At 39.1% G+C, this 27,706-nt stretch overlaps 1 protein-coding gene across 5 annotated transcripts; it reads right to left on the reverse strand.

Annotated features, from left to right (window-relative positions):
• Positions 1–5,595: 5,595 nt before the first annotated feature.
• On the reverse strand, positions 5,596–26,175 carry HERPUD2 (HERPUD family member 2). Of its 5 annotated transcripts, none has more exons than XM_057367726.1 (8): positions 25,703–26,175; positions 20,115–20,192; positions 16,653–16,766; positions 14,528–14,685; positions 8,834–8,956; positions 8,212–8,535; positions 6,937–7,024; positions 5,596–6,605 (listed from the first exon to the last, which is right to left on the reverse strand). In XM_057367726.1, the coding sequence occupies exons 1-8, from the start codon at positions 25,847–25,849 to the stop codon at positions 6,444–6,446; spliced, it is 1,194 nt and encodes a 397-aa protein (XP_057223709.1). In that variant the 5' UTR covers positions 25,850–26,175; the 3' UTR covers positions 5,596–6,443. The 5 variants fall into 5 exon arrangements, with proteins under 5 accessions (XP_057223709.1, XP_057223708.1, XP_057223710.1 ...); XM_057367725.1 differs by having other exon boundaries at positions 6,937–7,051; XM_057367727.1 differs by lacking the exon at positions 20,115–20,192 and having other exon boundaries at positions 6,937–7,051.
• Between the last annotated feature and the right edge of the window lie 1,531 nt (positions 26,176–27,706).

The following is a 27,706-nucleotide window of genomic DNA, read 5'->3' on the forward strand; positions in this document are numbered from 1 at the left end:
ACCTCTGCTATGGCTACCGCGGGAGGCTTTGCGTTAGGGAAGCTTTGGGTTAGGAATGCTTTTTGGAAGGGAAAGCTACCCAGCCTTCTCTGGCAGCATTGGCTCTCTCCTGAAGGTGAACGCCACACTCCTGCTGGCAAGGAGACTTGGTAACAGTGAAAAACCCCATCTTTTCACACGCACAACCCCTGCTCAGAACATTCACTARCGGCAGTGACACGCTGCCGCGGGACAAGCACACAACGGGCTTTCCCTGCGCTCGATGCGCACCCGGGAGCGCCGTCCGCGGCCCAAGCGGCAATTGGGCAGCCCGATCCCCGCCTGCAGCAGCGCAGCGCAAGGCCGGCCCGCAGCCGATCCCCGGTAGGCAGATCCCCGGTAGCCCGATCCCCGATAGCCGGATCCCCGATAGCCCGATCCCCGATAGCCGGATCCCGAGTAGCCCGATCCCCGATAGCCCGATCCCCGGTAGCCCGATCCCCGATAGCCGGATCCCGAGTAGCCCGATCCCCGATAGCCGGACCCCGAGTAGCCCGATCCTCGGTAGCCGGATCCCCGACAGCCCGATCCCCGATAGCCCAATCCCCTATAGCCCGATCCCCTATAGCCGGATCCCCTATAGCCCGATCCCGGATAGCCCGATCCCCGGTAGCCCGATCCCCTATAGCCGGATCCCCGCTGCCCCCGGTGCCCTCGAGCCCCCTCAGCCCGGGCGGGCGGCGCGGTGACGGCGCCATCTAGCGGCGCGCGTGTGCAGCAGCGCCGCCCCGCCTGGGCCCCGGCCCTGCCCTCAGCGCCCCCAGTTACCCCGTCACCGAKCGTGTGCTCTCTTATTTTACCTATTACTCATTTCCTTAATTATCTCTGGCTGACAAATTAGAGCTCAAGTGGCTCACCGGCTAGACAAGTGGCTCATATATTTTTACAACAGCGTATTTTCACATCGCTGCGGTTATTTCATGGCTATGGTTTAACCTTGCATCAAGTTACTAAACAAAAYACTCCAAGAAYGCCACCCAAACACGATACCTTTAAMACAAAGATCAGGGTTTGGCTTTCCTTTCCAACCAACAGTTAAGGTCAGCAGTCTTTCTAAGCCATAAAGAAAATATGAGTGCAAATCCACAAAAAAMCTCTCATATTTTAAAATCTAACATATCTACAATCCAATTTAAATCTGTCTCATGAACTTCTCATACCTCGCTTCTCCCTCTCTAGAGTTCTGCAAAGCTAGGGACAAAAAATGTCAAAAGTGTTTCTGTAAGTTGTCCCCCGCTTAAACGCACTCACCACTGTGCCAGAAAATTCCAGTTGCAGCTGCCCTGGTATAAGCTCTCTACTCCAAAAATTACCAGTAATTTTGCACTTTATTCCAAGGACAGCTAAAACTATGTGARAATCACCCATCAGTATCACTGACTTATCACCACTGTCACACATTAGGGGAAAAAATATTGTTATAGAGCAACATTTCTTCATGTTATTTTAAACCAAGTCTAAAACAAGCACAAACTAATCTTGATAGAGAGAAGAAAAATTGTCTTGGTAGAGGAGTAGAAATGCTGCTTATGTACAACAGGAATTCTCCCACTGGACACTGCTTGCCTCTGCAAATGCAAAAGAAGTTAACCAGTCCTAGCCTCTTTATGGACAGCTCCTTCAGGTCCAGTATGTGCTTCCCTCCTGTCCAATCAGTTCGACTGGGTTGACTGTCCTGTAAATAAGTCTAAACTGCTAAGCATTCACATCAGTCACTCGCCTTCCTTCAAAAGCAAGAGTTTGCACAGACAGCTACAAGTGAATAAATCCAGCCAACAAGAAGCTGCAGCTGAACACATACTCCAGATCTAGCATTCTTGCAGAGCCACCACCATGAAAAATGGTCAAATGCTCTTCTTTTGGGGGTGGGAATCATAAGGAAACCTACAGAGTACTTGTATTATCTTGTTACCTGGCCAAGAAGCAGCTTTGAAACAAAGAAAGGTGGTGAGTGATGGGGTAACTCATTTCCAGTTTGCATCATCCATCTATACTACCACTGAAATCTGAAAGAGGAGTAACTCATCCACAGGAACAGGCACACTGGCATTAACCCCCTTAATTTGAATGCGAAGATCATCAAAGCTTTCATATCACACCCTGGAGGCTTTGGCAGCTGGCTGGCACTAGAGTAAAGGCAGGTCCCCAACCTTACTAACAAGGGTGCCCCCAGCTAGGCTGCAGTTGGGTCTGCAACAGCACATCTAAACATATCCTAAAATWGGTCACTGGGGTAAATTCTGAACTGTTTCCTGTCAGCAGCAAAGACTGCTAAAAACATATTACACCAGAAAACTTCCAGTAAGTACAGGAAAGAAGCAGCAGAAACATGACTAATTGCACCATCTGACAGAAGCGTCAGTCATTTTGCATGAGCTATTAAGACTACAAACATCACCCACAATGCTTTGAGGCATTTTCCTTCTGCTGCAGCAATAGTAAGGTCTTAGACAAACTTTTCCTGGAGTATCAGGTGGTAACTTCTCTATGAGTCACCTAAATTTAAGAGCAACAGGGAGCAAGTGGAAAGCCAATTCTGCCTYTCAAGGTCTCCAAACCAACCAGCAGCATGAGCAAGAGATTGCAAGCTCACAACAGGAGAAAAAGGATCCCTTGTCTGCAATTTTGTACCTAAGAATTCTCCAGTTTGACTTTATGTTACATTTGTGGCCTAGTTTCAGCTGGGATAGAATTAATTTTCTTCTCAGCTGCAAGTACTAAGAAGTGCTCTGTTTTGGATTCAGTGTGAGAACAACACTGATAATGCATGGAAGTTTTGGTTGTTGCAGAGCAGTGCTTACCCTAAATCAAGGTCTCCTCAGTTTCTCATGCTCTGCCGGAGAGCAGCTGCACAAGAGGCCGTGAGAGAGCATGGCCAAGACAGCTGACTTAAACTGGCTAAAGGGACATTTCACAGCACAGAATGCCATACACAGCATATAAACTGGGGAAAGCTAAAATGGTGCCTAGTGCAGCTCAGTGACTGGCTGGGCATTCATCAGAACGTGGTGAAGAACTGTATTGTGCCTCCTTTTTCTTGGTTTTTCTCTCTACACTTTCTACTACAATTATTAGCATTACCATTATATTTAAATGTATCTCAGTTATTAGACCACTCTTATCTCACCCTGTTAAGTTTTACTTCTTTCCTGGCTCTCCTCTATTCYATGGGGGAGATAGATGGAAGTGAACAAGCAGCTGCATGTACATAGTTGCCAGCTGAGATTAAACCATGACAAYTTCTTGAGCCAACAGTGGCACTGCTAAACTAAGCGTATGCTGTGGTTGAGAAATTAATGCAGTTCTACCAATACACATCAGTTGCAAAGTGTTTTTCAAAGCATGACAGTAAGAAATCATGCAAAGGAGTAGCTGTGTGTTGCTCTTTTCATACACTTGCTCCACCAGCACTGCTGATCTATTCTCTCTCTTCACAGCAAGAAGTATGATGGATATAAYATGCTACACTTGTGTCTGTTTCTGATGTGAGTTGTCTCTTACATTAACACACCACAAAGGTATTGCACATGTTGCCACAGACTCGCTGCTAACCTACATTTAGAGGAATCAAAATGCATCTGTCATGTCAGGTCTTCCTGCAAGGTAAAGGTAAGAATTAATTTTAATCACTTTTTCTATATTCAAAGCTGCAAAAGTGGTTGATGCACAGGTCAATTAGGGCCCAAACTATGCTGCCTTAATCCTCATGCCTCTTGTTCCATTTTATWCCAGTTTTACTACAGTTCTGCATTTAACTTTGCCTAGAACCATATACTACGTAACTATGTTTTGCTTTATGCTATTGAACAGTTTCTACAAGGATACACTAAGAAAAAGCAACTATTTTTCCCAGTTTTTTGATTTCTCTCTCATCATCACCTGTTATACTTCATAACTTTGAAGTATACTTCATATACTTTTGCTGTTCAATTCTTTACCCAAATTGCTCAAAAACACATACAACAGATCCAGTTCAACTAATTTTCAACAAGTTCTTTCYTTTTCTAAAAAGTGCATCTTTCTTACCTCAATCTGCTTTTCAGTGCTTGCTTTGTATTTACTCATGATCACAGCCTTATCTTACTTTTGCTTCTGCCAGTTGCTTTCCCCTGCCTCCAACTCTTTGGTAASGCTTCCTATCTCACTGTTATTTCCCACTCACTTTCCTCAATAACCATATTTTTGCTTTTCCTTCCTTGTATCTTGATGATTTGACCTTAAGACAATCTCATGGAAGTGTGGCCTCTATGACGCATCGCTCCAGCTCTGTGTTCTGGTTAAAGCTCTCAGAACACCTCCCTCAACATCCAACCAAATGCCAGGATCTCCCATTTCMCTACTTCAACCTTCTGAAACCTGTCAACAAATTTATCCTTGTCTGAATACAAACCTGCAGTGACAATTCTSCACCTTTTAACCAAACCAGGGCTAACAATGTAACAACAACTTTCTTAGTCTAGTCTGCTAGCAGCAGAGAACTGCCACCAATTGCTGCCTATAGCATCRAAAACAAATAAACCTGAACAACATCAGTAAGAAGGAATAAATGGCTGYTGATAGCTGGATACTGGCAGGTCATAACTGCACAGCTTACAAGAATGCTAACACAGAACAAAAAGAAAAATGGTAAAAGAAAAASTTTGGCAAAATTGAGAGGGTGAACACTCACATGAAACAGCTGAAACTTCTTCAATGTATTCCAGAAATAAGGCCTACAACATCCAAGACTGACACTTGGAACAGTGCTTTAAAAATGTAAGTTTTTGTCACAGCTTTTAAATATTAGTCAAGTTAGATCAATCYGCCAAACTAAAAAGGTAACACTTCAGGGAAAGGTCTACAAATTTTATGTATATATAGTAAAGAACCTAAATTATGAGCTGCTTTCCATAGTAAAAATACAAAGMAAACATCATAATTAAACATGACTTATCACTGCTGCCCATACAGCAAATAAAATAATTGATATTTTCAAGACATATATTTGTCCTCTGACAAACTTGTAAATTAGAAATATTTTGTAACTCAAGATTGTTTAACTTAGACACCTCAAAACCATTGTTCAGATTTATTTTTTGCAATTGAGTCATCTCTCAGTGAGGCCTAGAAATCCTTACAGATGTTTCAGAGCTTAAAATTTTAAAGGTTTTCTTTGAGTTTAAAACTTCGTTGCATAGCAGTTTAAGATAAGCAAGCGAAAAATAAATCTCTAYTTATCACTTTTTCAGACTATTCAAGAGTTTTGCCCTTTACTTGGAAATTAGAAAGTCAAATAGCTTTTCCTTTGGTAGTAGTGTAACAGAATCTTTGCAGACATTTTTAAGTGAGAGAGCACATGGCAACTTCAGAATTAAGAATAAACTCAAATGTACCTTCTTGACTATGATTAAAATCTAAAGAAAGCAACCAAAAACCTGACACTGTGCTACTCTCCCATGTACCATTTTCCTTTTCTCAGTTTTAATTAGGTTACTGAAGTCAAAGAATACAGAGAGTCTGCTGTTGAGATCATACTTGCAACTGTATACTGCTACAAACACATCACTTTAGTCAACGTCAGTAATGCCACCATGATAACTTTATTACACTCTCAAATTAATCATATCCTCATCCTTAATGAGGCACTATTTAGCCATTTGCATTCAAATATGCATATAAACATCCAAAAGAGTTACCATAACAGTTTTTATTAAAAAACCTAATGTACATGTTTCGCCCCAGCGCAGTTATATTTTCCTTAAAAAGTACTGTATTTATCAAACATTTAAGGTTTATGCCATCACTGTCAATTGTCTTTGAAGAGCTGTCAAATAACTCCAACTTTAATGAACTTCAGTACAGTGTCAAGAAAAAGCTCTCATTTTTTAAAATTAAAAAGCTTACTATTTTCTGACATGAAGACAACACCGTTAACAAGTAATYCTTGTGTTGATGACATTCTCTCAGGAATGGTATAAGTTCCAAATCCCATGTGATAATTCATACCCTGCATCAAACTAACACAAGATACATTATTCAGAGAAATAGCATTTGTAAAGGTCTGTCAACATTCATATTTTTAACAGCTCTTTAAAGAGGTAATGGTGCAGATTACATACAAGCTCTTTGCCTCAGTGTAACACACATTTGAAATTAAAACAAAACATGGAAGACCAGTAWCTTTACATTTTATTCTTCAGAAAAAGAAGAATTTTAAAGAAAGCATTTAGTAGTCCACTTGTGCTTAAAATATTCAATGCATGAGAAAGCCAAAAGAAAAAAAAAATACACATTTTTGTACACCATGATCAGAAAGATAACATTATAAATTTTCAGAAATTGCACTGTATTTAGAACACTCTCTAGAATCTGCTCCACTTCTACATATGGCTACTGAGGCTGCCTGACACAGTTCCTTTTCCACTTTAATTGCCAACCTGTGGAGGCCCTTCAGGGATCAGTGATGTGAAGAAGGTCGTGATAAAGGACCAAGCAGAAGCCATGAATCCAGGCTGCTGCTCTGTATTGCCATCTTCACCTGCATCTTCTCCGTTGTCTTCATCAATCCCATCATCCATAAGTCGCTCCTTTAAAAACAGAAATTGAAGCAATTCAACTGCTTCTTTTCAGAATTCTGACACAAGGTAACCAGCAGTATTCTTCCTACATTAAGTGACCTCTCTCAGAATAACCTTYTGAAGTAACTAGCATGAAGAAAGTCTGTGACTGGAGACCATCAGTAACTGTCAGACTGRAGAAACAGAATTTAAGCAGCAGGCACAACCCGAGGACAATGCTGAAAAGCTTTCTGGTTAAAMCAGCTTCATTTCACAAAAGTTGACTTCCTGTCCAGGCACTACCACACACTTTACAATATAATACATAGGAGTCTCAAAAGACATGTSTGCCCTTACTCACCATCTCTTCAAGATCAGGATTATTTGCATGTTGCCCATCACGGTTCACTTCTGCATTATTGGCTGCCTGTTGTTGGCCTCCCTCTTGCCTAAAGGGAAACCATCCAGCTTGGTGTCTATGTAAGAAAGTGGAACAGTTGAAAACCTCTCTTTCAAAAGGAACAAAAAGTTTTTTCTTCTACAGCTGACTACTGCAGCAAATTCTGTAAGTACTTTCAAACAAATGAAGTTACATCTATTTTTCTGTAATTCATCCTTCTAGATTGAACAGCTATCCTTAAATGTCTGTGTTAAGGTCTTGCTGTTCCAAAAGACAAAGAATGTGCCATGATTAGGTGATTAAATGTGTAGAATACTTTTTATATTTAAAAAGCATTAACTTTTTATAGGTCTCCTCCCCATTTTTAAGTACTTAAGTTAAATAACTTTCCAAAGGCAGCCGTTATTTTCTTAAATATGGTTTTCTGTGGAAAAAAGGAATTTAACCTTCAGCTAATGCTTGAACCACATCACCATCGTAAATTAAATGAGCCTCTCCTACATTTCCAAGTGTCTGTATTCTGACTTCAMCTACCCTACCTGTCTGAAAGAACCAGGTGAGGACTGAAACTACAATGTAAAGAAGCTCTCAGTGAATGACGTGAGTCCAAACTATCAAGCATATCCACTTCTATTTACATCATTAAGGTATCTTTGTACGCAAAAGGAAGTGATGACAACAGTACTAGTATTACTCAAACAAACACAGTGCTTAGGTCTTTATGACGGGTAGTTAAAAAATTTCTAAGTTTCCGTAATTCTACCAGATTTACTGCTCAGCATTACAGCACTGCTACCTCACCKCTGCCTAACAAAATTCATCGCACACATTCCGTAAGTTATTTTGGAAATATACATGAGCTTAGCTCTGCAATTTCATATCCAAGCAGTAAGTTTAAGTTCATGCAAGTATATGTTTGACCAGTGAGCTTTCCTCCACTTACCTCCACTTTCTAAATATTCATCCCAAAATGCTATATGTCAACAATATGTAAAAACATTGTGTTTCAGGTATAAGTGGAATCCCAACTTACTGTAAAAACATTCTGAGAATTACTTCTTTCTTCACATAGTTTCTCTATTTGTTTAATTATATTTTTTTAACAGACACACCCTACTGTAAAGGAATAGTGTGTAAATTTTTGCAGGAGGGTAATTTTTTAGTTTTAAATTGAATAAACATTAGCACCATACTTCACATCTCAGATCAGCAGCTATACTCAGCTGTTGTACTCACAAATAAACCAGCAGCATGGCTCCCATTACCATGACAAACCGACTGAAAGAAGAATAGAAGTATACAATGCTCAGAAGAATTGCTGCTCTAGAGAACATGTACATCCAGTCCAGCCAGTCCCGGTTGAAATCCTCTTCATTCACTACTGGGCCACCCTGTGCATTCATCTGAACATTTTGGTTTACAGGCCTGTTCTCCTGGACGGCTACATTTGGCACTGCTGCAGGCTCATTTGCAGGAGCATGTTCTGAATTTACAGCCTGGGCAACTGCAGATCTYGCTGGCTCAGTACTGGAAGTCACTTGGGCTGAAACAGCAGCTTGGCTGAAAATTTAAACATAAACTTGGTTTGTCAAAAAACATGCACCGTAATTACTAAGCCTGTCTTCTCTGCTACAGTTTCAGATGTAACACATGTCAAAACAAATTGCATTTTCCCTTAGATTTTTACTTACTAAAACATTAATTTAATTCTAATCCAATAATGATTTCATAATTTTCTGGACAAAACTAAGTATAAAACAGAGCCAGACAAAATAAACAGACATTTTGATCCTGGAAAAAACATTTTAACATATTCTTTTCACTAGTATAGCTCAGTTCTAAGACAATGCAAACTTACTATTGCATGTAGTAYTGACGGACATACATCTGTTGCCACCATATCATCTGTAAGGGACTGAATGCAGGATACATAGAAAATCCAGCAGGAGCACCTTGGCCTGGAAACTGGTTGCCTATATTGCTAGAAAATGATTTAAAGAAAAATATTTAGCTCTGAATTGTGACATTTATCAAGGGTGCTAGTATTAAAAAACAAAGTAGCATCTGTCCTCTCATTCATTACTAAAATAATGCACTGAAATAACATATAGTGAGATCATCCAACACATCCCAAAAAAGCACCGCATTTTCATAAAAGAAATTAAGAAGCAAAGTTATTTGTTTTTGTATTTCGTATGTCACTAGCTGCATCTCTGGGACAAAACAATGACAAAACTTTTTYAAGACTGCTAACTGCAGAAATTGTTCCACACAATTCCTTTTAAATTCAGAGACCACCCTTAAAGGTGCTAAAAGAGCTGWAAAGTGAAAACTTACTATGTTCTGTATCTTTTAGAAGCAATACCTGAAATATCACTGTGATCAGAGACATGAAGAAATAACATAAGACAAAGACAACAAACTAATCTTTCAAATACAGCTTCTGAAGATTGCAACTAAGAACACTAAAGGATTTCCCGCCCCTTCAATATTTTGAGCATATGTGATTCTTCTCCCTATGGCCTTTTAACTCCAATTCACATGCAAGAGAGACAAAACTCTTGTACATAAGTTTTACGTTTGATTTTGTCTGATATTAGACTTCTTATCCTCTCTTACCTCCTAGAGCATATAGCATGTTTTGGCAAGATTTCCAACTCTTTCCCAAAAGATTTTGATGTAGTGAACTGTAGTAAACCAGGACWTCTTTCAGGACAGCATGAGAGTATAAAGCATGAAGAAAAGTTTATTCAGATTGCAGGCAGCAAAAGCTGAGACTGCTGTAATTGTACTGCAGACTACACCTTTCCCTAAGTAAGGCACTCCCTGCAAAGATATCACCAAGAGATTTCATTAGTCTACCAGGCATTCAGATATACACGACATGCCCAGAAAGAAAGATGGGAGGAAGACATTAAAATCTTTTTTTCCGTGTTACACATGAATAAATATTTCACTGTAATTCTGGACAAGAACCTGCCATGCAACTCCATGACCTCTGCTAAAACTGTCAGGTTTGCATTTAGCCATAACCTGTTTTGACAACCGTTTGAGGGGGGAATGGGAGGTGGGGAAGCAAAAGTAGTTTCCTGACACCAAACACAWAGAAGCATTAGTCTAGGTTTGTTTAAAAAATATAAAGGGTTAACTTGCAGCCCCGCTGATGCTATTKATTTTATGCATAATAAACATGTTGAAACAGCAATGCTGTGAAGCTATTACTGAAAAACATTAATTATGATTTACAGTTGCAAGAATTTCTTTTTCTATCCCCTGAACTGGCAAACACTTTGAGAGATAGGATTCCCCCAAAATTCATAAAACATTTGACYTCAAAATGTAAAGATGATTTTAATATTCTACATGAGTGRCAGTTAAGTACTATGCTGAGGCAAACTACTGAGCAATGTCTCAATTTCAATCAGGTAGATAATCAAATGGGGTTCTGAACAGGCAGAATCACTCACTTCTATATCAGTCACCAAAACACATGCTACCCAGCTTGCCCAAGTGAATTCTGAAGGAATTCAGCWGTTGCTTTTCTCATCAGATACAGATTTTAGGGCTCTTCTTTGTAACAGCTATGTTGAGCTCAAAAAARAGTTGAGAAGCCTTGGGCTAACACCTTGCCCTCACAGATACATCTTTCAGAAATATTACTGGACTTGAGCCTCTGCTTTCTTCTAAACTCTTTCAAAAGCAGCTTTCTTGATGTCTTAAAGTTTAGTAGTAGATTAAGTAGACAGTCAAAAAAGACAAACCACAGAAGTTCAGTTATGTCRCGTTCTTTTCTCTCACATTCAATTTTGGTGGGTTTTTAATTTTTTTCCTAACATCTTTTCTAGAAGACGTGACTTTTTAAAAAGCAAGACTTAGTTTTTCAAGATCTGGCTCCATTAATTGAGCAAAAGTAGACTGGCTTACAGCTGGCTTCTGGCTTAGAATGACAACTAGTACAGCAGTATTTTGTTCACTCATCAAAAATCAAAATGAGGCAGATGTTGCCAAATTATACAGCTATTACACTTCCCAGTGTATTAAGCTAGCTTATGAAATTCAGAATCACCACTAAACAGTGTAAGAATGTACTTCAGTGAGAAGAATCTCCCCAGAGGAACAGGATCTTTCTCAGCAAAGAAAGGCAGCTTGCTGTTCAATAAAAAAAAGGAAAGTAGCACATACTTTCTCCTCATCTTTTTTTCCAGAAGGAGGAGAAAGAGGTAGGAAGCAGAGTATTTCAAAAGAATGGCAGCAACAGTGTAAGAACAAAGAAGCAAACAGGAACTGCACAGGCATTCCAAGACTGGAGAACAAAGCAGAGCAGACAATCAAAGAACAGTTGGATAAACCAGAAAACAGTTCAAACGGTAGCTTCAGAATATTCTGGAAAGACACATAGTGCTTCTCAGGATGGTTAGAAAACTCAAAATTACTTACTTAGGTCTATGGAAGACACCCAAAGGAACTAAACAGCACTGAATTTGAGGGTAAGGTCATCATGAAGATACTGCTCACCACCAGTGGAAAAATAAGCCTTTTTATATTCAGACTTAAAAGCTCATTCTCTGTAACCTACCTGATTGATAATAACTGCATTTGTTTAACCGTGACCCACACRCATCTCATTTATGGTTCATCTCATATGAGCCCGGGATATCACTGATATGTCAGTATCCTCTGCTATGCTATTTGCTACTTAGAGGAAAAYACAGTGAGCAAAGGTGACTAATGCAGCGAAGTATTTATGTACTAGAATATACTGCATGCTGTCAGTATGTCATTCTGTTGTTTGCTTTCAAACATTAGTGTGTGCACAATATGAAACATTTCACTAAATGGGCCACCCACACTTGACAAATGATTTCACTGCCTTGACATTTCTGTCTGTTTACTGTTTCCAGCTGCTCTTCAGTGTGAAATGGAAGCCCTGTCAGGGCTAAGCCCATCTGTYCTTTTTGTACCTGCATGGCACAGTAGAGGCCCTGATTCCAACTAAGTCCACAGGAGCAGACAATGCTGTGCTTGCTCCCCACAGTTACGACTAACTCAGTAGATATATAAACTACTTGCCCAGTCCCACCTCAAAAAGTTTACATTTTCTGAAAACAGAATTTGCAAAAACTCAAAAGCAATAGAAAGTTTTAATTTGTTTCCTTGTAATACTTCAACAATCTGAACTAAATGCTCTTTTCCCAAAGTATATTTAACTCACACACTGCAGCTTTAAGCCAGAAGCTGGAAAAAAACAGCAAAACCATAATTTAATCATCTAACATTCACATTACTTATCTGCATAAATCAATGGAAGTATTGCAAAATGCTCAAAGAAACTGACCCTCACAGAAATTTTCAGACACCTGGACTTTTCCCCATCAGTAGTGCCTATAGATCATCTTGTAGCTAGAGTATTTTTCTTATATTTTCATGACCAAACACAACAAAGTAATGCCAGTTTCAGCTATGAATCTTCCTAACAAGTCCTGATCTGCATGTAGTTACATTAAAGCCAGATCCTATTGTCCCAAATGATTTTTAAGAGACAGCTAAAAAAAAAGAGGGCATTTCTTATTGCTGGAATACAAGCAGCAATGGCCAAAAGCAAAACCAGATGAATCTGAGAAGATTACTAAAGCATTAAARAGGGTTTTTAAAGAAGCAAGCAGACTCCAGCAGGCACTGGGAACAGATTATTTGGAGTTGAGCAGAGCCAGCACACAGCAGTTCACAAAGATCTACTTTAAGTTCTGACAGCATTCCATTAAAATACTTAAAAAAAAAAGGCTAGGATTATTTAGGGTTTGTTTATTTTGGCATTTCTGTTCAGATTAGGAATGCACTCCTGGAAACCTCCAATCACTTCCTCTTACTACAGTTCTGTTTGCACCACAGAATGCTCTTGGATCATCATCTGGATTCCTTTTAGATTATACAAAATAGAAATGTGTGATTTGGGTGCACTGCTAATGCACCTTAGCCACATGCAGGACCCGATTCCAGGTAACCAAGCTAGTGACAGCCCAAGTAAGACTCAAGCCCCTGAAATACGTACAGTGGTATCACGTTCTCAGCACTTCTTTCAGTCTACAGATCCACTCCTCTCAATCCACATAACAAGCTTCACATAGCACGTCAGACTCAGTATTTTTAATTTACTTTTAAGTTATTCTTTCTTTCCAAGACAGCAATGTCTCCCAAACTAACATGAATTAATTCAGCCCAAAGACTGAACAATGGTTTTGTTGCCTTTCCGAAATCCACAGCCTATTCAGTTCATCACACTTGACAAAAACTCACTATATGTCTATGTGAAAAGATAATTAGAAAAACAGTAAAACTTCTTACAGGTTAGTAATTTACACAAGACRTAATAAATTGCTTCTAGAATTGATCTACATGACATCAACATCAGTCTTGACAGTCAACCTGGTCTCTCCTAGCTTTGTCAGAAAGGCAAGTATGACCACTTCTGTGAAGATGCATTAGCTCAGAATGACATAAGTGCTCCACCCACTCCAAAGGCAATCTCTTCCTAGCAGACAGTACATTTCCGATCATAAAAAAAAGAAATTAACAAATTCAAGATGAAAACTAGCAATAGTAAAGTCTAAGTTAACTCTAATGAGAACATGTAAATTAAACTGAAACTAAATAAACTTCCAACAGCTCTTGGCACCTKTTTTCTTTCCAGCAGCAGAAACAATTGTTGCTGTTAGCACATTCATACCTTAGGGTTTTTTGTTTCAACATTTTCCAAAGTAGGTTTCTAGAATCTATGCAGTGCTGGGAGAACACCCTCTCAGAAAGAAAACTTGAAAATTCTCCCTGAGGAAATGACAACCATCATCTCAGAACATACCATCCTCCCGTTTCCCCCTTGGAAGAAACTATTACTACTACTAAAAACAAAAACATGTTTGAGCAGTTGCAAAGATCACATGGGTTAAAATTCCTAAAGCTGCTTTTTAAGCACAAAATAAATAACAGATCTGATCTAGAAATGTACACTGGTATGTATGAAAATCCTGATCTAGAAATGTACACTGGCTACCTTTCACTGGTATGTATGAAAATCCTTAAAATTCTGTTGYAGATACACAAGCACTTGCACGTACTCAAAACACCTGCCTACTATTTTTGCACTTTAATCCAATATGGAAAAACRAAGAATTACATTTCTTATGTGTCAGAAACTAAAAACCATCATATTCTGATAAGAATTTAGTGTTGACTACTACAATAAAAGACAACCAGAATTAATAATTCTCAGTTCTATTATTAACTATATCCACTACATGCCCTTGTCCAAGAAATTTGAGCAAAGAAAACTTAAAGAAAAATATGAAAAACCAGCCTGAAGGGGAGCACCAAGAGGACTTCATCTTTCACTGACTCTGGCCAAAAMCACTAATTTCATGCATTTCTAATATGACTTATGCTTCAAGGTGAACTAGCCAAATCATTCTGCAGACTGTGTAAGAAACATAATTGCAACTGAACATTTTAAGCACTTTAAAGAGCATCAAAGAGTAAGGATTGTTTCAGTCTCACTTACCCTTGCATTAAATAAGGGAACTGGTGGCTTGGCGTGGGATTGCTGTGTGCTTGTGGAAGATTACGATGCCTCACTCCATCTGCACTAGTGTTCAAAGACGTAGAAGAAGCTTCTTGGTTTGTGGGTGAGGMAGCAGTTGATCCAGAACGGTCTAAATTCTTAAAAATAAATGAAATCGAGGTTGTGGATCTTTTGCCACAGTTACAAGATTTATTACTGAGTCTTAAAAAAACTRCTTGCTTTAATGTTTTGTCACAAGTTTTATTAAGAATGTAAACACTGGGTAAGTCATCTGTGGTTTCATCGTTTCTGGSAAGCCTTTGTAAAAACAGAAATTTAAAATTGCACTTAGGTGCATGGGGAAAAAAAGGAATTTTTCAGAAAGACTCAATACTTGATAGTTTTCAGACAAAACCACAGGTCACTGGGAATCACAGTTTCAAAAAGCTGAAGCAAACTTAATTGAAAGAATATTTAGCAGGAACAAAAATTCTAGTGGCTATCATTAACAGAAGTAACTACAACCTTAGGATATGACTACCTTCAGAGACAACAGTGCCTGCCTGCAGTCGCTTAAAATACTATTCCTCTATCCTTGTCTTTAGTTGCCACTTCTATTCTTCATCCTGTTCACTGTGCCAGCTGCCCAATCCAAATTGCTGTGCTCACCACTGGAAGGGGGCTATCAATTAATATTAACTTTGGAAGTAAGACAACACCTGGCTTCTGAACTGTCACCTTAACAAGATTACAATTGGGCCACTGAGATGCATTATTTCAGTTTTAATGAATCCCCAAATCCTGTTGCTAAGAACTACTGTAATGTTTACTCAGTAGAAAATCCTCTTTAACTTGGACAACTCAGGAAGTGAGAAGGTTTAATTTCATATGACATCCATATCACATTTGCCCTACAAAGGAAACAAGAAAAATCTACCACTAGTAAGTGGGGGTGGAACGGAGTAAAAAGAAAAAACAAATGGAAGGACAAGGACCATTGAAGCTTTGGGTTTAAGCTGTTGCCTCCAAAGTATGATGAACTTAGCACTTTGCACACTGCCTGCTTTAAGCAGTCATTAATACAGTCATTCAAATACAACATTTACAACTGATGTACACAGCAGCAAAACACTCACAAAGGAGGCCCCTTGCGTCCTACTTGCAAACAGAAATATAAACAGTCTTTGAAAAGATGTTGTAGCCACAATCTCCTCTCTACCAGTGCTTAAACTGCTCATGTTTCCAACTGTCACACTGCAGCCTAACACAGGCCCTTATCAACAGCAGAATGAAGACATCTTAAAAGGGCATTTCCCAAATGCTGACAAYACACATACCTCAGATGAAAAGTACCTACAATGGTACTTTTATATCCCTTTCTGACTAACCTTCAATAGTTGCTTAGTGATACTACCAACTCTGGAAAAAGCAAAGAATTACARTAATGACTACCAAGTCCTCAACAGAAATCATAACTGTATTTAAAACACAGTGCAACCAAAGATCATMATCATTTTTAGAGGGTGTGAAGAGGGGAAGGCTCCAAACGCCATAAASAAACGTGTTCTGTTAACAATTTAATTAATGAAAGTATAAAGAACTGTTTCTACTTTTCACRGTCTTACAGACACTATGACTACCTCAAAGTTCATACATAAATACCGGYCAATTCCTGTCAAACAGAATAAATCCTGGCCAAGTTCCATCTGTATCTCATGACAACACCAATATTTTGACTGGTCTCTCTTCAACTTTYACAAAGCAAACCTGAACTCAGTTTTTTTTTAAAATTCTGAATACACTGTTCAATTTCTGCCAAAGATACGGRTATATGGAAAGAAAGGAAAATAYACTTTTCAATACAGTRYTAAAAAGAAAGAATAGCTTAGAAAAAGTAGTGAGTTATCCTCTAATAAACATAATTGTACTACAATTTGAAAAAAGGTCATATTTGTTTAAATAAAATGGCACCCTTAGATAAACAAGTCCAATTGCACAAATTCATATGGCATGCTCTACTTTCAACATACAATTTTACAGACAAATATAAAAAGTTAAAAGAGAAATTARTGGCAAATTTCCTTAGCATAGAAGGAATTCATGTCCTGTGTATGAAAAAACTCACTGAGCTACTGCTGGAGGTTGAAGCTCCGTGACCTTCTCTACTGGTGCTGGGTTTTGGAGAACTTGGGGGTGTCCGAGATGTACATACCAGATGAACCATATGATATTCATCTTGCTAAAAATTAAAGACATTGAAGAGCTAAAGCAACAATATTAGAGAAATTTACAAGTAAAAATGGTCTTTAAAAATTCACTTTCAAAGTTGCAAGCAACATAGAAACATTATACAAAACAGTGAGACCATAAAGCAACACTYGAGTGTAGCACAAGAGAATCCTACTGTTTCAAAGCTAATGTCTTCTTAGAAGCTGTCCACAATAACATGGAACACTGACTTCATCCCAGTTTTCCCTAGAACTGCAGTGGAAGAACCCTGGGAGAAACATGAGGAAGTCTATCACATGCTTTAACTTTTATTTTGGAAAAATCTCAAACCTTTTAAGGGCTCAGYTTCCCTAAAGTTAAGAATGCTTACATTTGCACTGAGATATATAAAGAGTGTTATTCAATAGACACATCAGGGTACAGGAAAAAATTCAGGCACTGGAATGCCACAAGCAGACCAAGATAAGAACAACGTGCCAGCCACTGCATTCACCTCACTCCTTAGCTTAGCTCAAGCCTAACCTTGAAGGGCCCCTGCAGATATTCCAAGCTCAGGGAATGCTATTCAAAATGCTAGGTGAAGCTTGAGTATTCCTAAATATTTTGAAAATGAGAAAGCAAACGCATACCACCATTTAGCAAGGCCATGCCAATTCTGCAGGAACATACTCATCCCCAATCTGGAGGCCAAAACAACTTTTATCTGAAGCTATTTCACTGCACCAAATGAGAATATCCCTTTACATAGCCATAGCAACAGAATAGCTATGGTTGCATATTTAAATTGCACACTGCAGCTTCCTCAGTARCTAAATTTTAAACAAGAGGAGAAACAAAAACATCCCTCTGTCTTCTTCTGAATTACTATGATGCAGGCAAGCTGCCATTTTTAATGAGATGACATTCAAAAATACTGCATTTGGAGGGTTTTTTTTAAACTATATATAAAAGTGCTGTGACAGCCATTTACCCAGTTTTGAGGTTTTGATCTCTAGGAATAAAGAAAACTAGATAAATACTTTTATACACCACTGTGCACTACTGCTAGCATAGCCAATGCACACTGATAGTCATTTAAACTCCTCCCCATGTACTGGTCCCTAACCCCAAGCACAGCCTCTCTGTTACATTAAGWGTAATTTCTAACCAGTCAGTGATAGCAAGGATAAGAAAGCACTGAACCCAGGTGATCAGCACTTTGACCATGTCAAAAGCCTTTAACCTAACTAATCACCTTCTTCTTAGATAAGGATGTATGCCCTGGGAAAGACAAGGGGAGCTAGACATATCACTGGCAAGCCTACAGCATATGATTTTATTAAATGTGACAGTTTATTGTAACATATTTCTATTCATAAGTAACGTGTTGGACATCACTGTGCTRGAAAACTGTCACAACTTCAAGCCTCAAGGCATTTTGTATCACTGAAATGACACTGGTCAGCACCAAGGAACAAGCATTACAAAGCTAAACTGAATGATTCAGTAAATCCTCAGATAATACTAGGAATTTATAGATAAACCAGTARGAATAATATGGCAGAGAATGAGATTGAATTTAAATTTAATCATACTTTTTTTCCAAAATCTCTTAAAAGCTTTAGCACAAAAAATTCCTCTTCTTCCAACACAGATTTCTAACTTTGGGCTTAAGACTGGTGTGTTTTCAAATCCACCAAATTTCTTTAAATACACCCAAGGCCTGTAACTACGAAAATGCTTTAAAGTCAAGTAAAACCCTTGCATAGTGAAGGAAGACATTAGTTACAAAGTTTCTCCCCTAGCACATATGCACTTTGAAACCTTGTTTTCTAAAACCAGGGTGCAGCAAGAAAGCCAAGTGAATTTAAGGAATTCAGATTTCATTTTGTCCTTAGCAAGCAAAACTGAGCTTTGAGATAAGTTATATAAGCATTTCCTTGAACTTTTAAATGGTAGAGGAGATAGACTGGCTTGCAAYAGTCCTGATTCAGTTTTCTAGTAAACCTACACATAGTAAACTGCAATAATTTTCTTTGGTAAGGAGTTTAATCCCATTTAATAAAMTCTATTTCAGAATAAAGATTACAAAGGAACAGCAGTGTTAATCTGCTGAAGTAATACTCAAGACTCCTCTGCATCTGTTAATACTGAAGTTCAGTTGCCCACTTTCACTAAAGCACAATCCACCTTTAGAGACTTTCCTCCATATGAAGTTTTAAAATGTGACCCACCCACTCTCACATTATCTCAATATWTTACAAAAAAGTATCATTACCAACAGCCAGGCCCTGTATTACAGAGTTACCTATTTCACAGGATTTAAAATTGTGCAAGGACCTGAAGTATTTCCTCAATAACAGCTATTGATTCATCCTGAGCTGTATACAAAGAATTCAGACTSCTCAACAGAATGCATCATGATTTCAGTCACCATCAAAACTGAAACAAAAGTTCTTTATAATCTACTCTAAATATCTTGTTCTATACATTCTTAAGAACTTTACTAACTTAATGAAGTCCTTATTACTTGGTGTCATCAACCCRAACTATTTGAATCAGTTTGAAAACCAAGTGCATGTATTCCAAAATTTTCTCTGCCATGAGATGTCATGCATATTCAGGATTGGGATTTAAATGCTAACTGAAGAATTCAAAATCATATTAATAGAATTATTTGTTCCAATAGGAACCAACAGAATAAAAAAAAAAGGAAATGAAAAGAGCAAGAACCAAAAATCAATCAGGAATGGGTAATAACTCACAAATCATAAACACAACAAACAGCCTTCCCAAGAAATTATTCAGGAATCTAGAATTCTGTTTTTGTGTATTACTCTTTTATATATATTAATTATATATTACTCTTTATCTGCTTGCACARGGGCCATTCTTAATTTAAGTTCCAGATTTAAGCCTGTATGAGAATTTAAATGATGTCCCAAATCAACACAAATACATTGTATTACTCCATTTACATGACAGTGGTARCTGACCAAWKAARTCTATACCAGGTCSGATGGAGCTCTAAGCAACCTARTCTAGTGGAAGGTGCCCTGGCCCAYGGCAGGAGGGTTGAAACTAGGAAAGATCTGTTCCAACACAAATCATTCCATGACTCTGTCATACACMACATATCGCTTGGGACTTAACATAGCCTCCTTGCTCTCCCACCAATTGAAAACATGCCTCAATCCACAATTATCATAACCCTACACACAAGGGATACTCAAAAATACATTTCCCAGAACATAACATTATATGGGTACATGCCTCAATATAAAAATGAAAATGTGAAGTTAAAGAACACAAATCTAAATTCCTATTTTCCAAAAAGGGAGTTTGATCAAATATTGTATGGTGTTGATATAACGCTTACTTTTCTGAGAACGTCTTTCAGCTGCAGATGATCAGGAAGCAGTCTGCCAGAATACACCAGTCTCTGATCCTTTGTAGACTAGGAGATGGGGACAAAGAAAGCAATTTAGCTTTTATCCTGCTGTGCAGGTACAGCTGGAGATAACATTTGCAAATGAGAAAATTCCTTCTAAGCCCAACCACCAAGTCCAGCTCACAAATTACTTCTGAAAAAGAATTCTGCTATTAAGCACTCAGCAAGACAACCATAACAATTAACAGCACTTCATGGCAAATGCTTGTCAGGAAAACTTTAAAGTATATTCAGAAATTCCTGTCTTTTAGTGATTTGTTCTTTACCCTGCTCCTGGTCTCAGGTACTCTCTGAAAATATAGATGGAAAAGTAGCTGGTTAGTGGTCACTAAAGAAAGTCAGAAGAATGATGGAATGCCAATTAAAATATGCAGAAGAGCACAAATTTCAATTTTTTTCAATGTGAACTTTCTGTTATTAGTCCTTGCCCCAACCCTCACACCGCCCAAAGAAAAAAAAAAAACAAAACAAAACCAGTATCATAAAACAAAAAGGAAAGCATTAAAAAGCAAGAAGCAGCAAAAGCATTTTTTAAGGTAGCCTTCCAACCTGAATAAGCGTTTTTCCTTATTCTTACAGTTTCACAACTTAAAATAATCTAGTATTGTAAACAAAGGGATTTTTAAAAAAATACGACATRCTGTTCATATGACAGTAACTTTGAACTATTCTACACAATAGAAATAACAAAATTATTTTTAAAAGGAAACTATTTGGGTACCTATCTACAGTAAGATATCCGGGATGCTAAAGCAAGCAGCTTACTTGGTTAAACACGAGAAAGGAAAACATCAACCCCACTCAACTCAGTTTATGCTGTCAAAAAAAAGGTGTTAATAGTCACTAATATGCTGTAACTACATAAATGCATAGCTCCTTTTTTCCTTAAAAAAAAAAAGCTCCAAAATATTCACCAGTTTTGAGAGAATATTAAAGAAAATCCAATGGTCACATCAGCTCAGTTTAATGACTACTTGCCCCCCAAATTAATTCAGCAGCATTTATCACTTGAAAGTGAGCACTACCATAAGCAAGTGCTAAATGAAGATATCTAGCCTAACATCAATGGAACAGACATGTRTTATCAACATGAACTATTTGAAGAATTTCCCCATCACGAAAACAGCAAGTCTTCCACCTCTCCTCCTTCTATCCCAGCCTTCTGGTGCCCACTCTGATGTCTTGTTCACATTAAAATACTAAGACAAATAACTGAGACCCAAATCTCTGTGATTAGAAAAGGCTTTCACAGAAGTTTTGACATTTTTTTCTTGCAATAGCTTTCTACAGATCCCAAATAACTTAGCAGAATATAGGAACAATACAGATCTGTTTGGGTTTTTTTTAACCTGGAAAAAAAATTCRTATCACTAGAACAAAACAGGTACTCAAAGCAGATAATTCTAACAAGTACACAGTAAATCTGAAAAGCTTTTCCTTTAACTTTTTTCCCAAAGCCCTACCAGCCATTCATGATTCAGAACATGTTTTTAAAAAGAACGAGTTCATAACCTGCCACATACTGTGCAGAACTGTTTATCACTTCTATTTAAAAATCATTTTCTCTATTCTTCTGTGGTTTTCTGTATTTTTAATTAGTGACATAGGACACTATTTTTCTAAGTCTCACAACACAGCAGCTGTTATTAGCAGCTCAAGTTCATAAAATATGACAGTACATTCAACAACAATGCTGTGCTATTTCTATWTACATTTAAACAACAAAAATGCCTGACTCATGTCAGTAATTTCCTTTGAACTATACCATTTTGTTGCTCCTTTCAAGCTGGAACAAGCTGCTAACAGAATGCAAAACTGCATTTTATATTTTGGAAAGACCTTCTTAAAGAAATCAGAATTTTTAGCATCAAGATTAGAGAAAACTTTAATTTCCTGTAAATTGGAAACTTGCTGCTTTASATTGACCAGTGAAGTCAGAAGAAAAATCTTAGTATACTTAATTCTGGGTCCTGAGACAGACAATCTAGAGATTAATTAGAGCAGATAAGAATTTAAAACAAGCAAAGTACAACAGCAAAAACCCCTTAAACTCCAAATCTTCAAATCACCATCCAGCACTCACTCCTAATGCAGGTTTCTACATGGTCAGTCAATTCTTCTTTTCAGTACCTCATGAACGAGTCCCTCTTTGACCCCCTCTAATTAAGTATCTTCTCAAACATGATACAAGTAACTTTTTAATATGAATACTTTACAAAGGTGAGGCTGTCAGATTAAAACAACTCGTCAAAGCTGACTACATGGCCTTCAGAAATGAGTTTCAGCTCCCTAGAAAACCACAAAATAAAAGGTTAAACATACATCTATTAAGACACTGACTTTAAWGGGGAAGATGAGGCCTTAAACCCCATACTACCACCTTTGTAAATTAAAYATCTACCTGAGCACTACAGGATTATCACTTGCAATTCTCATGGTGAAAGCCTGGAATTCTGAAATATGCTCTTTTTTTTTTAATATAGATGGAAGAAGAGGTAATAAATGTGGAAACACAGTAGTCCACACATATGCCAAAGTAAATGGAAAAGGCATTCAACTCATCCTCTGCCAGAGAAAATTTCACTACCTCACCTTCTGCTTCAAGGAACAATAYGCTCACTGGTAGCTCAAACACTGAACTGTGATTGAAAAACACCTAAAACCACATAATTGGAGTAGCCCCATTTTCAGAAGCAAGCACATGGCATCAGAAAATATWATTCAAGAACCTAAAGTTTAGAGTGAGATGGGAAACAATTTGCAGATCAGAATCTAAAAGGTACGTATTCAAAACTAAGACCTTCAGAGCTACTGGTTTTTGGGGCTTTTTTTTCCCCTCCATTTTTCAGGCAAGGTTTTTTTTGCAACGCTTAGTCCAAATCAGCTATGCCCAGCACATTACCAAACACCAAAACTAAGATAGTGTAGTGAACACAAGCAACCTCTGAGCTATACCATTGCAGTTACCTGACAGATATTATTTTAGTTCACTAAGCCTCCCTTCCCATTCTTCTACAGGAAATAAAAATCCAAACAATCACATCTGGTTAGAATTGTAGGCAAACTCTAGATGGTAGATATTACAGGAAATGWGAAATAGCACTTTTAAGTTACTATTTAGGGGTGGAAACAATGCAGCAGTTAATGTACTGAAAGTAGGATCTGCCAGATATAGACTCACTGGCTGTTTTTAAAACAACTTTGTGGTTTTTTATGTATGTATTTCCTTTAGGGACATTATAATTGCAGTACTCTGTGAAAACTGGTCCACTCAGGGAGCAAAAGTATTGATGAACGGGAATCTTAGCAAAGACTCACGAAGTAATTTAACACTTACTTAGCAAAGTATATCAACTTTAACAGCATCTAAACCAATTTAAATCTGCCTGTATTTGAAATTTATATGTATTTAGGCAAGTCATTTACACATATTAATCCAGAAAAATSACAAACAACACTGCCTCAAGACTTAACTTCTCACTTGCATATTCTAATCACCTCACCTTCTGCAGATACTCAATAACCTGCAAATTTAATTAGGACACTTACAGTTACCATCAGTTTACCGACTAATTTACAGATGCACATACGGGAATGAGGTTCAAGCCACACAGAAAACTTGAGGTTCAAGCCACACAGAAAAAAAGTGTGTCCAGCAGTGACAGCAAGTGATTTCTATTTTGCACCCTTAACTTCAAGAACACTGCAAGGCCTGTGTACAGTCTCTGTGTTCTGGTGTATTCTCACCACCTTAAAATAGCATTGTAATAGAAGTTATTTCCAGGACCTATCATACTGAGGRAACAGAAAAATCTTATCAACTTTTAAGAAAGCTTTTAACACTAATATTGTTTTAAAGAGGGAAAAAAAAGGAGAGGAAGAAGAGCTCCTAAAAGCAAAAAGTCTTACACAAATTTGAAAAAAGCAGTAATAATCAACAATAAAAATGTATCAAGGCAAAAATATACTTTTTGATTTTACTATACATAGGAGCCATCCTATTGAATACCTTTCTCCTCTCCCATGTTATTACTTTAATTTGAAAGGTCCTATGAAGTAAAAATACTGTATTCAGTTTTAGTTTAACTGCAAGTGTGGTATATASCAATTAAATTGGAATTACTGAGATAATTTTCATTGAAGAAACTCTCCATTCTTTAACCCAGAACGAAGTTGGGTTGAACTAGTCATTTAATAATGAGAGGCACGTTGAGGAATCTATTTTCAACAGAAGAAARATTCTGAAGGAATCAGCAGAACAAGAAAACTGAAATGCAATACTATGCTACTGTTTAAAGCCTACAGTGCAGCACGAAAACCTCTTGCTCATTAAGGTTCCTTCCTTTCAGGAGCTCAATTTAGCAGGATCATTCATAAGATGAGTCAGAAAACTAGTATTTAAACACAAACACGTCACTGGAGGAGAGTCTAGTGAGAAGGATGAAGCAGCAATCAGCTGGAGTCATATTTTTGTTTTCACAGCAGATAGGCTCTTTTAGCAGAGTCACTCACGGCTGTAACTATATCCACAAACTCTTAAAACTGTTTAACAGATATCAATGTACCAGTGACATAGCCGAAGCTGTTGGCTGCTTTTCTTTTTTCTCCAAAAGGCAGAAACCGTTTTTGAAACAAAGTTACTATTTTACTTTCCTCYGCCAAATAAATCAACAATCGAAATAGGGGAAAAATAATTTACAGCATAAATGCCACCTTCTTCAGATGTTTTTTAAAGCCTCGTTGTAGGCCCTACATGCTGCTGCAGTTCTCTGGAATAAATTTTTTAATATACCATTCTGCATGACTGCCATTCTACACGTATACAGTATTATATATTATTGCCTCTGTTTTTTTCATAGACTCTTTTTAATTGCCAAATTTAGAATTTACAAGAATTCAGAAATAAACCATATTTCATTCAGGAACAAAAACAGCTATAGGTGTTAAGTTTCAAAATATAGTCACAGCTGTCATAGAAGTTTGTGTAACACCTGACAGCAGAAATTTCAGCACAGCCGAGAGAAAAACAGCTTTTCGAACAGGAAATAATTTTGGAGGTTGTTCAACTCCATGTTTCAAATAATATTATGAATAAACATCTATATGCTCCACACTTCAGTGAATTCCCTAGATCATGCTAACCTTCCGTATATCACTTATATTTTAGGACAGACAGAACTCTTAGAGCTCTTTCACTTAACTRAGATACCTAAATCTCAGTTCCCAAAAAAAAACCTAAATGAAGCATTAGCAAGCATCTTTAGCGATACCGCCTTTCAAGATGCTACAGTAAGATCTTCTCACACGATGTAAAAGAACAGCTTCATATTTGTTGCACTGCCAACTTCTCTGAAAGCAGAGGGACGGCCATCACCTTCACGCAGGTCACTCTTCGTCAGCAGGGCTCGTTTGTTTATTTTGAAGGGTCTAAGGGAAGTCTYGACCGCCTATCCCCAAGTCACCGCAGTGCCAGCCTTACCGACAAGGCGAGGGAAAAGGGCTGGCCAACAACTCACCGGCTTACTGGGGTACACCTTGGAGAGGTGGGACTTGAGCTTGCCCACAGTCCACTCCAGAAAGCAGCTGATGGTCTGGTCGGTGTACTTCTGGTTGGGGGCCTTGATGATGAGGGTCACCGGGTGCTCTACCACGCTCTGCTCCATGCTGCCCGCGGGGCCGGCCGGCTCTGCCCCGCTCTCCCCGTGCCCGGGGACACGACGCCGCTCGAACCTTTGGGAGGGGGGACTCCGGGCGGGTTCAGCGGCCGGGGGCGAACTTCCCGGGAGAGCTGGGGGAGCCCATCCCCGTGCTGGCGTTCCGGAACCGCAGCCACGGGGAGATCGCACCCTCGTCCCCCACGCCCACAAGGAGCGAAGGAAGAAAGACTAGCGCGACACCCGGCACACGCCCGCCGGTACCGGGCCCCTCCACCGCGGCACCGCCTCGGCCTCCGGCCGCTGCCACCGCGTAAAATGGAGGCCGGAAGCGCCGCCGCTGCGCCGCCCCCGCCGCTCCCGCCCGGCGGCACCGGGGGGCGCCCGCGAGCCGGGCCGGCCGCGCCTGACGCAATGGCGGGCGGGGGATTGTGCTCCGCTGTGCTGTGCTGTCGTGAGTGCGGCTGTGGGCGTTCACCGCTGTGCTCATTCACAAGAAGGTCTCAACGACTGGAACGCTTAAATGCATCTTAGCGGCGGAATTAAAGCTYTGCTGCTTGTGTGTCTTCCCTCCGTCGCCATTGCGTGGGAACGCCGCAGTGTGTTTGTCCCAAATATCCTTGTGAGGTCAGGAAATGCTGTTTTATAATCAGAATGGAGGCCATTGAATCACAAAGACTCACAAAATCACAGAATAGTTGGAAAGGACCTTAAAGATAAATAGTTCCAACCCCCTTGCCAAGCGCAGGGACATCTTGCACTAGGCCCAGGTTACTCGGAGCCCCACCCAGCCTGGCCTTGAGCCCTGCCCGGGATGTGGCATCCACAAATTCTTCCCTGGGCAACCTGTGCCAGTGCCTCACCACCGTCACAATAAAGAATCTCTTCCTAATACATAAACCTACTCTCTTTCAGTTTGAATCCATTCCCTCTTGTCCTGTCACTACATGCTCTTGTAAAAGTCCCTCTTCGTCTTTCTCATAGATTTCCTTCATGTACTGGAAGGCTGCAATTAGGTCATCCTGGAGCCTTCTCCTCTTCATGCTGAACAATCCCAATTCTCTCAGCCTTTCCTCATAGGAGAGKTSCTMCATCCCTCTAATTGTYTTGGTGGCCTMYTCTGGACTTGCTCCAACASGTATTTGTCCTTCCTGTGCTGGGGACCCCAGATCTGGATGCAGCACTGCAGATGGGGTCTCACCAGAGTGAAAGGGCAGAATYSCCTCCCTCACCCTGCTGCCCACACTGCTTTTCATGCAGTCCAGGACACATTTGGCACTCTGGGCCGTGAGAGCACTTTGCTGGGTCATGTCCAGCCTCTCATCCACCAGCACTGCCAAGTCCTTCTCACCAGGGCTATTCTTAATTAGTTTATTCCAAGCCTGTGTTGGTCCCAGGGGTTGCCCTGACCCAGGTGCAGCACCTTGTACTTGGTCTCATTAAACCTCATTAGATTCCCATGGGCCCACTGCTTGAGCTTGTCCGGGTCCCTCTGGATGACATCCCCACATCACTCAGCCTGGTGTCATCAACACATTTGCTGAGAGTGCACTCAATCCCTCTGTTTGTATAATTAATGGAGGTTTTAAATAACCCTTGTCTCATKATGGACCCCTTATGTCGCTCAAGAACTCTGTGAAAAACCATAAAATAAGTTTCTGAATTTCCAGGTTAACACTGCAAACTTTTAATCGTCAATGTGCTTTTTCAATTGCTGGGAAGAAAGTACTTTAAMGGATAACCATCAAAGTAGATGGGTAAAATAACAAGGAATAAGGGAAAAGTTCAGTTCAGTATATTTCTGCTAAGTCTTTACAATAAAATTTGGCCTCATTAACTTGATAAAAATAAAAATTGCTTTTAAAA

The sequence above is a fragment of the Malurus melanocephalus genome, unplaced genomic scaffold, assembly GCF_030028575.1.
Source record: "Malurus melanocephalus ecotype Western Australia unplaced genomic scaffold, MMel_1.1 scaffold_83, whole genome shotgun sequence".
In the NCBI taxonomy this organism is placed as follows: Eukaryota; Metazoa; Chordata; class Aves; order Passeriformes; family Maluridae; genus Malurus; species Malurus melanocephalus.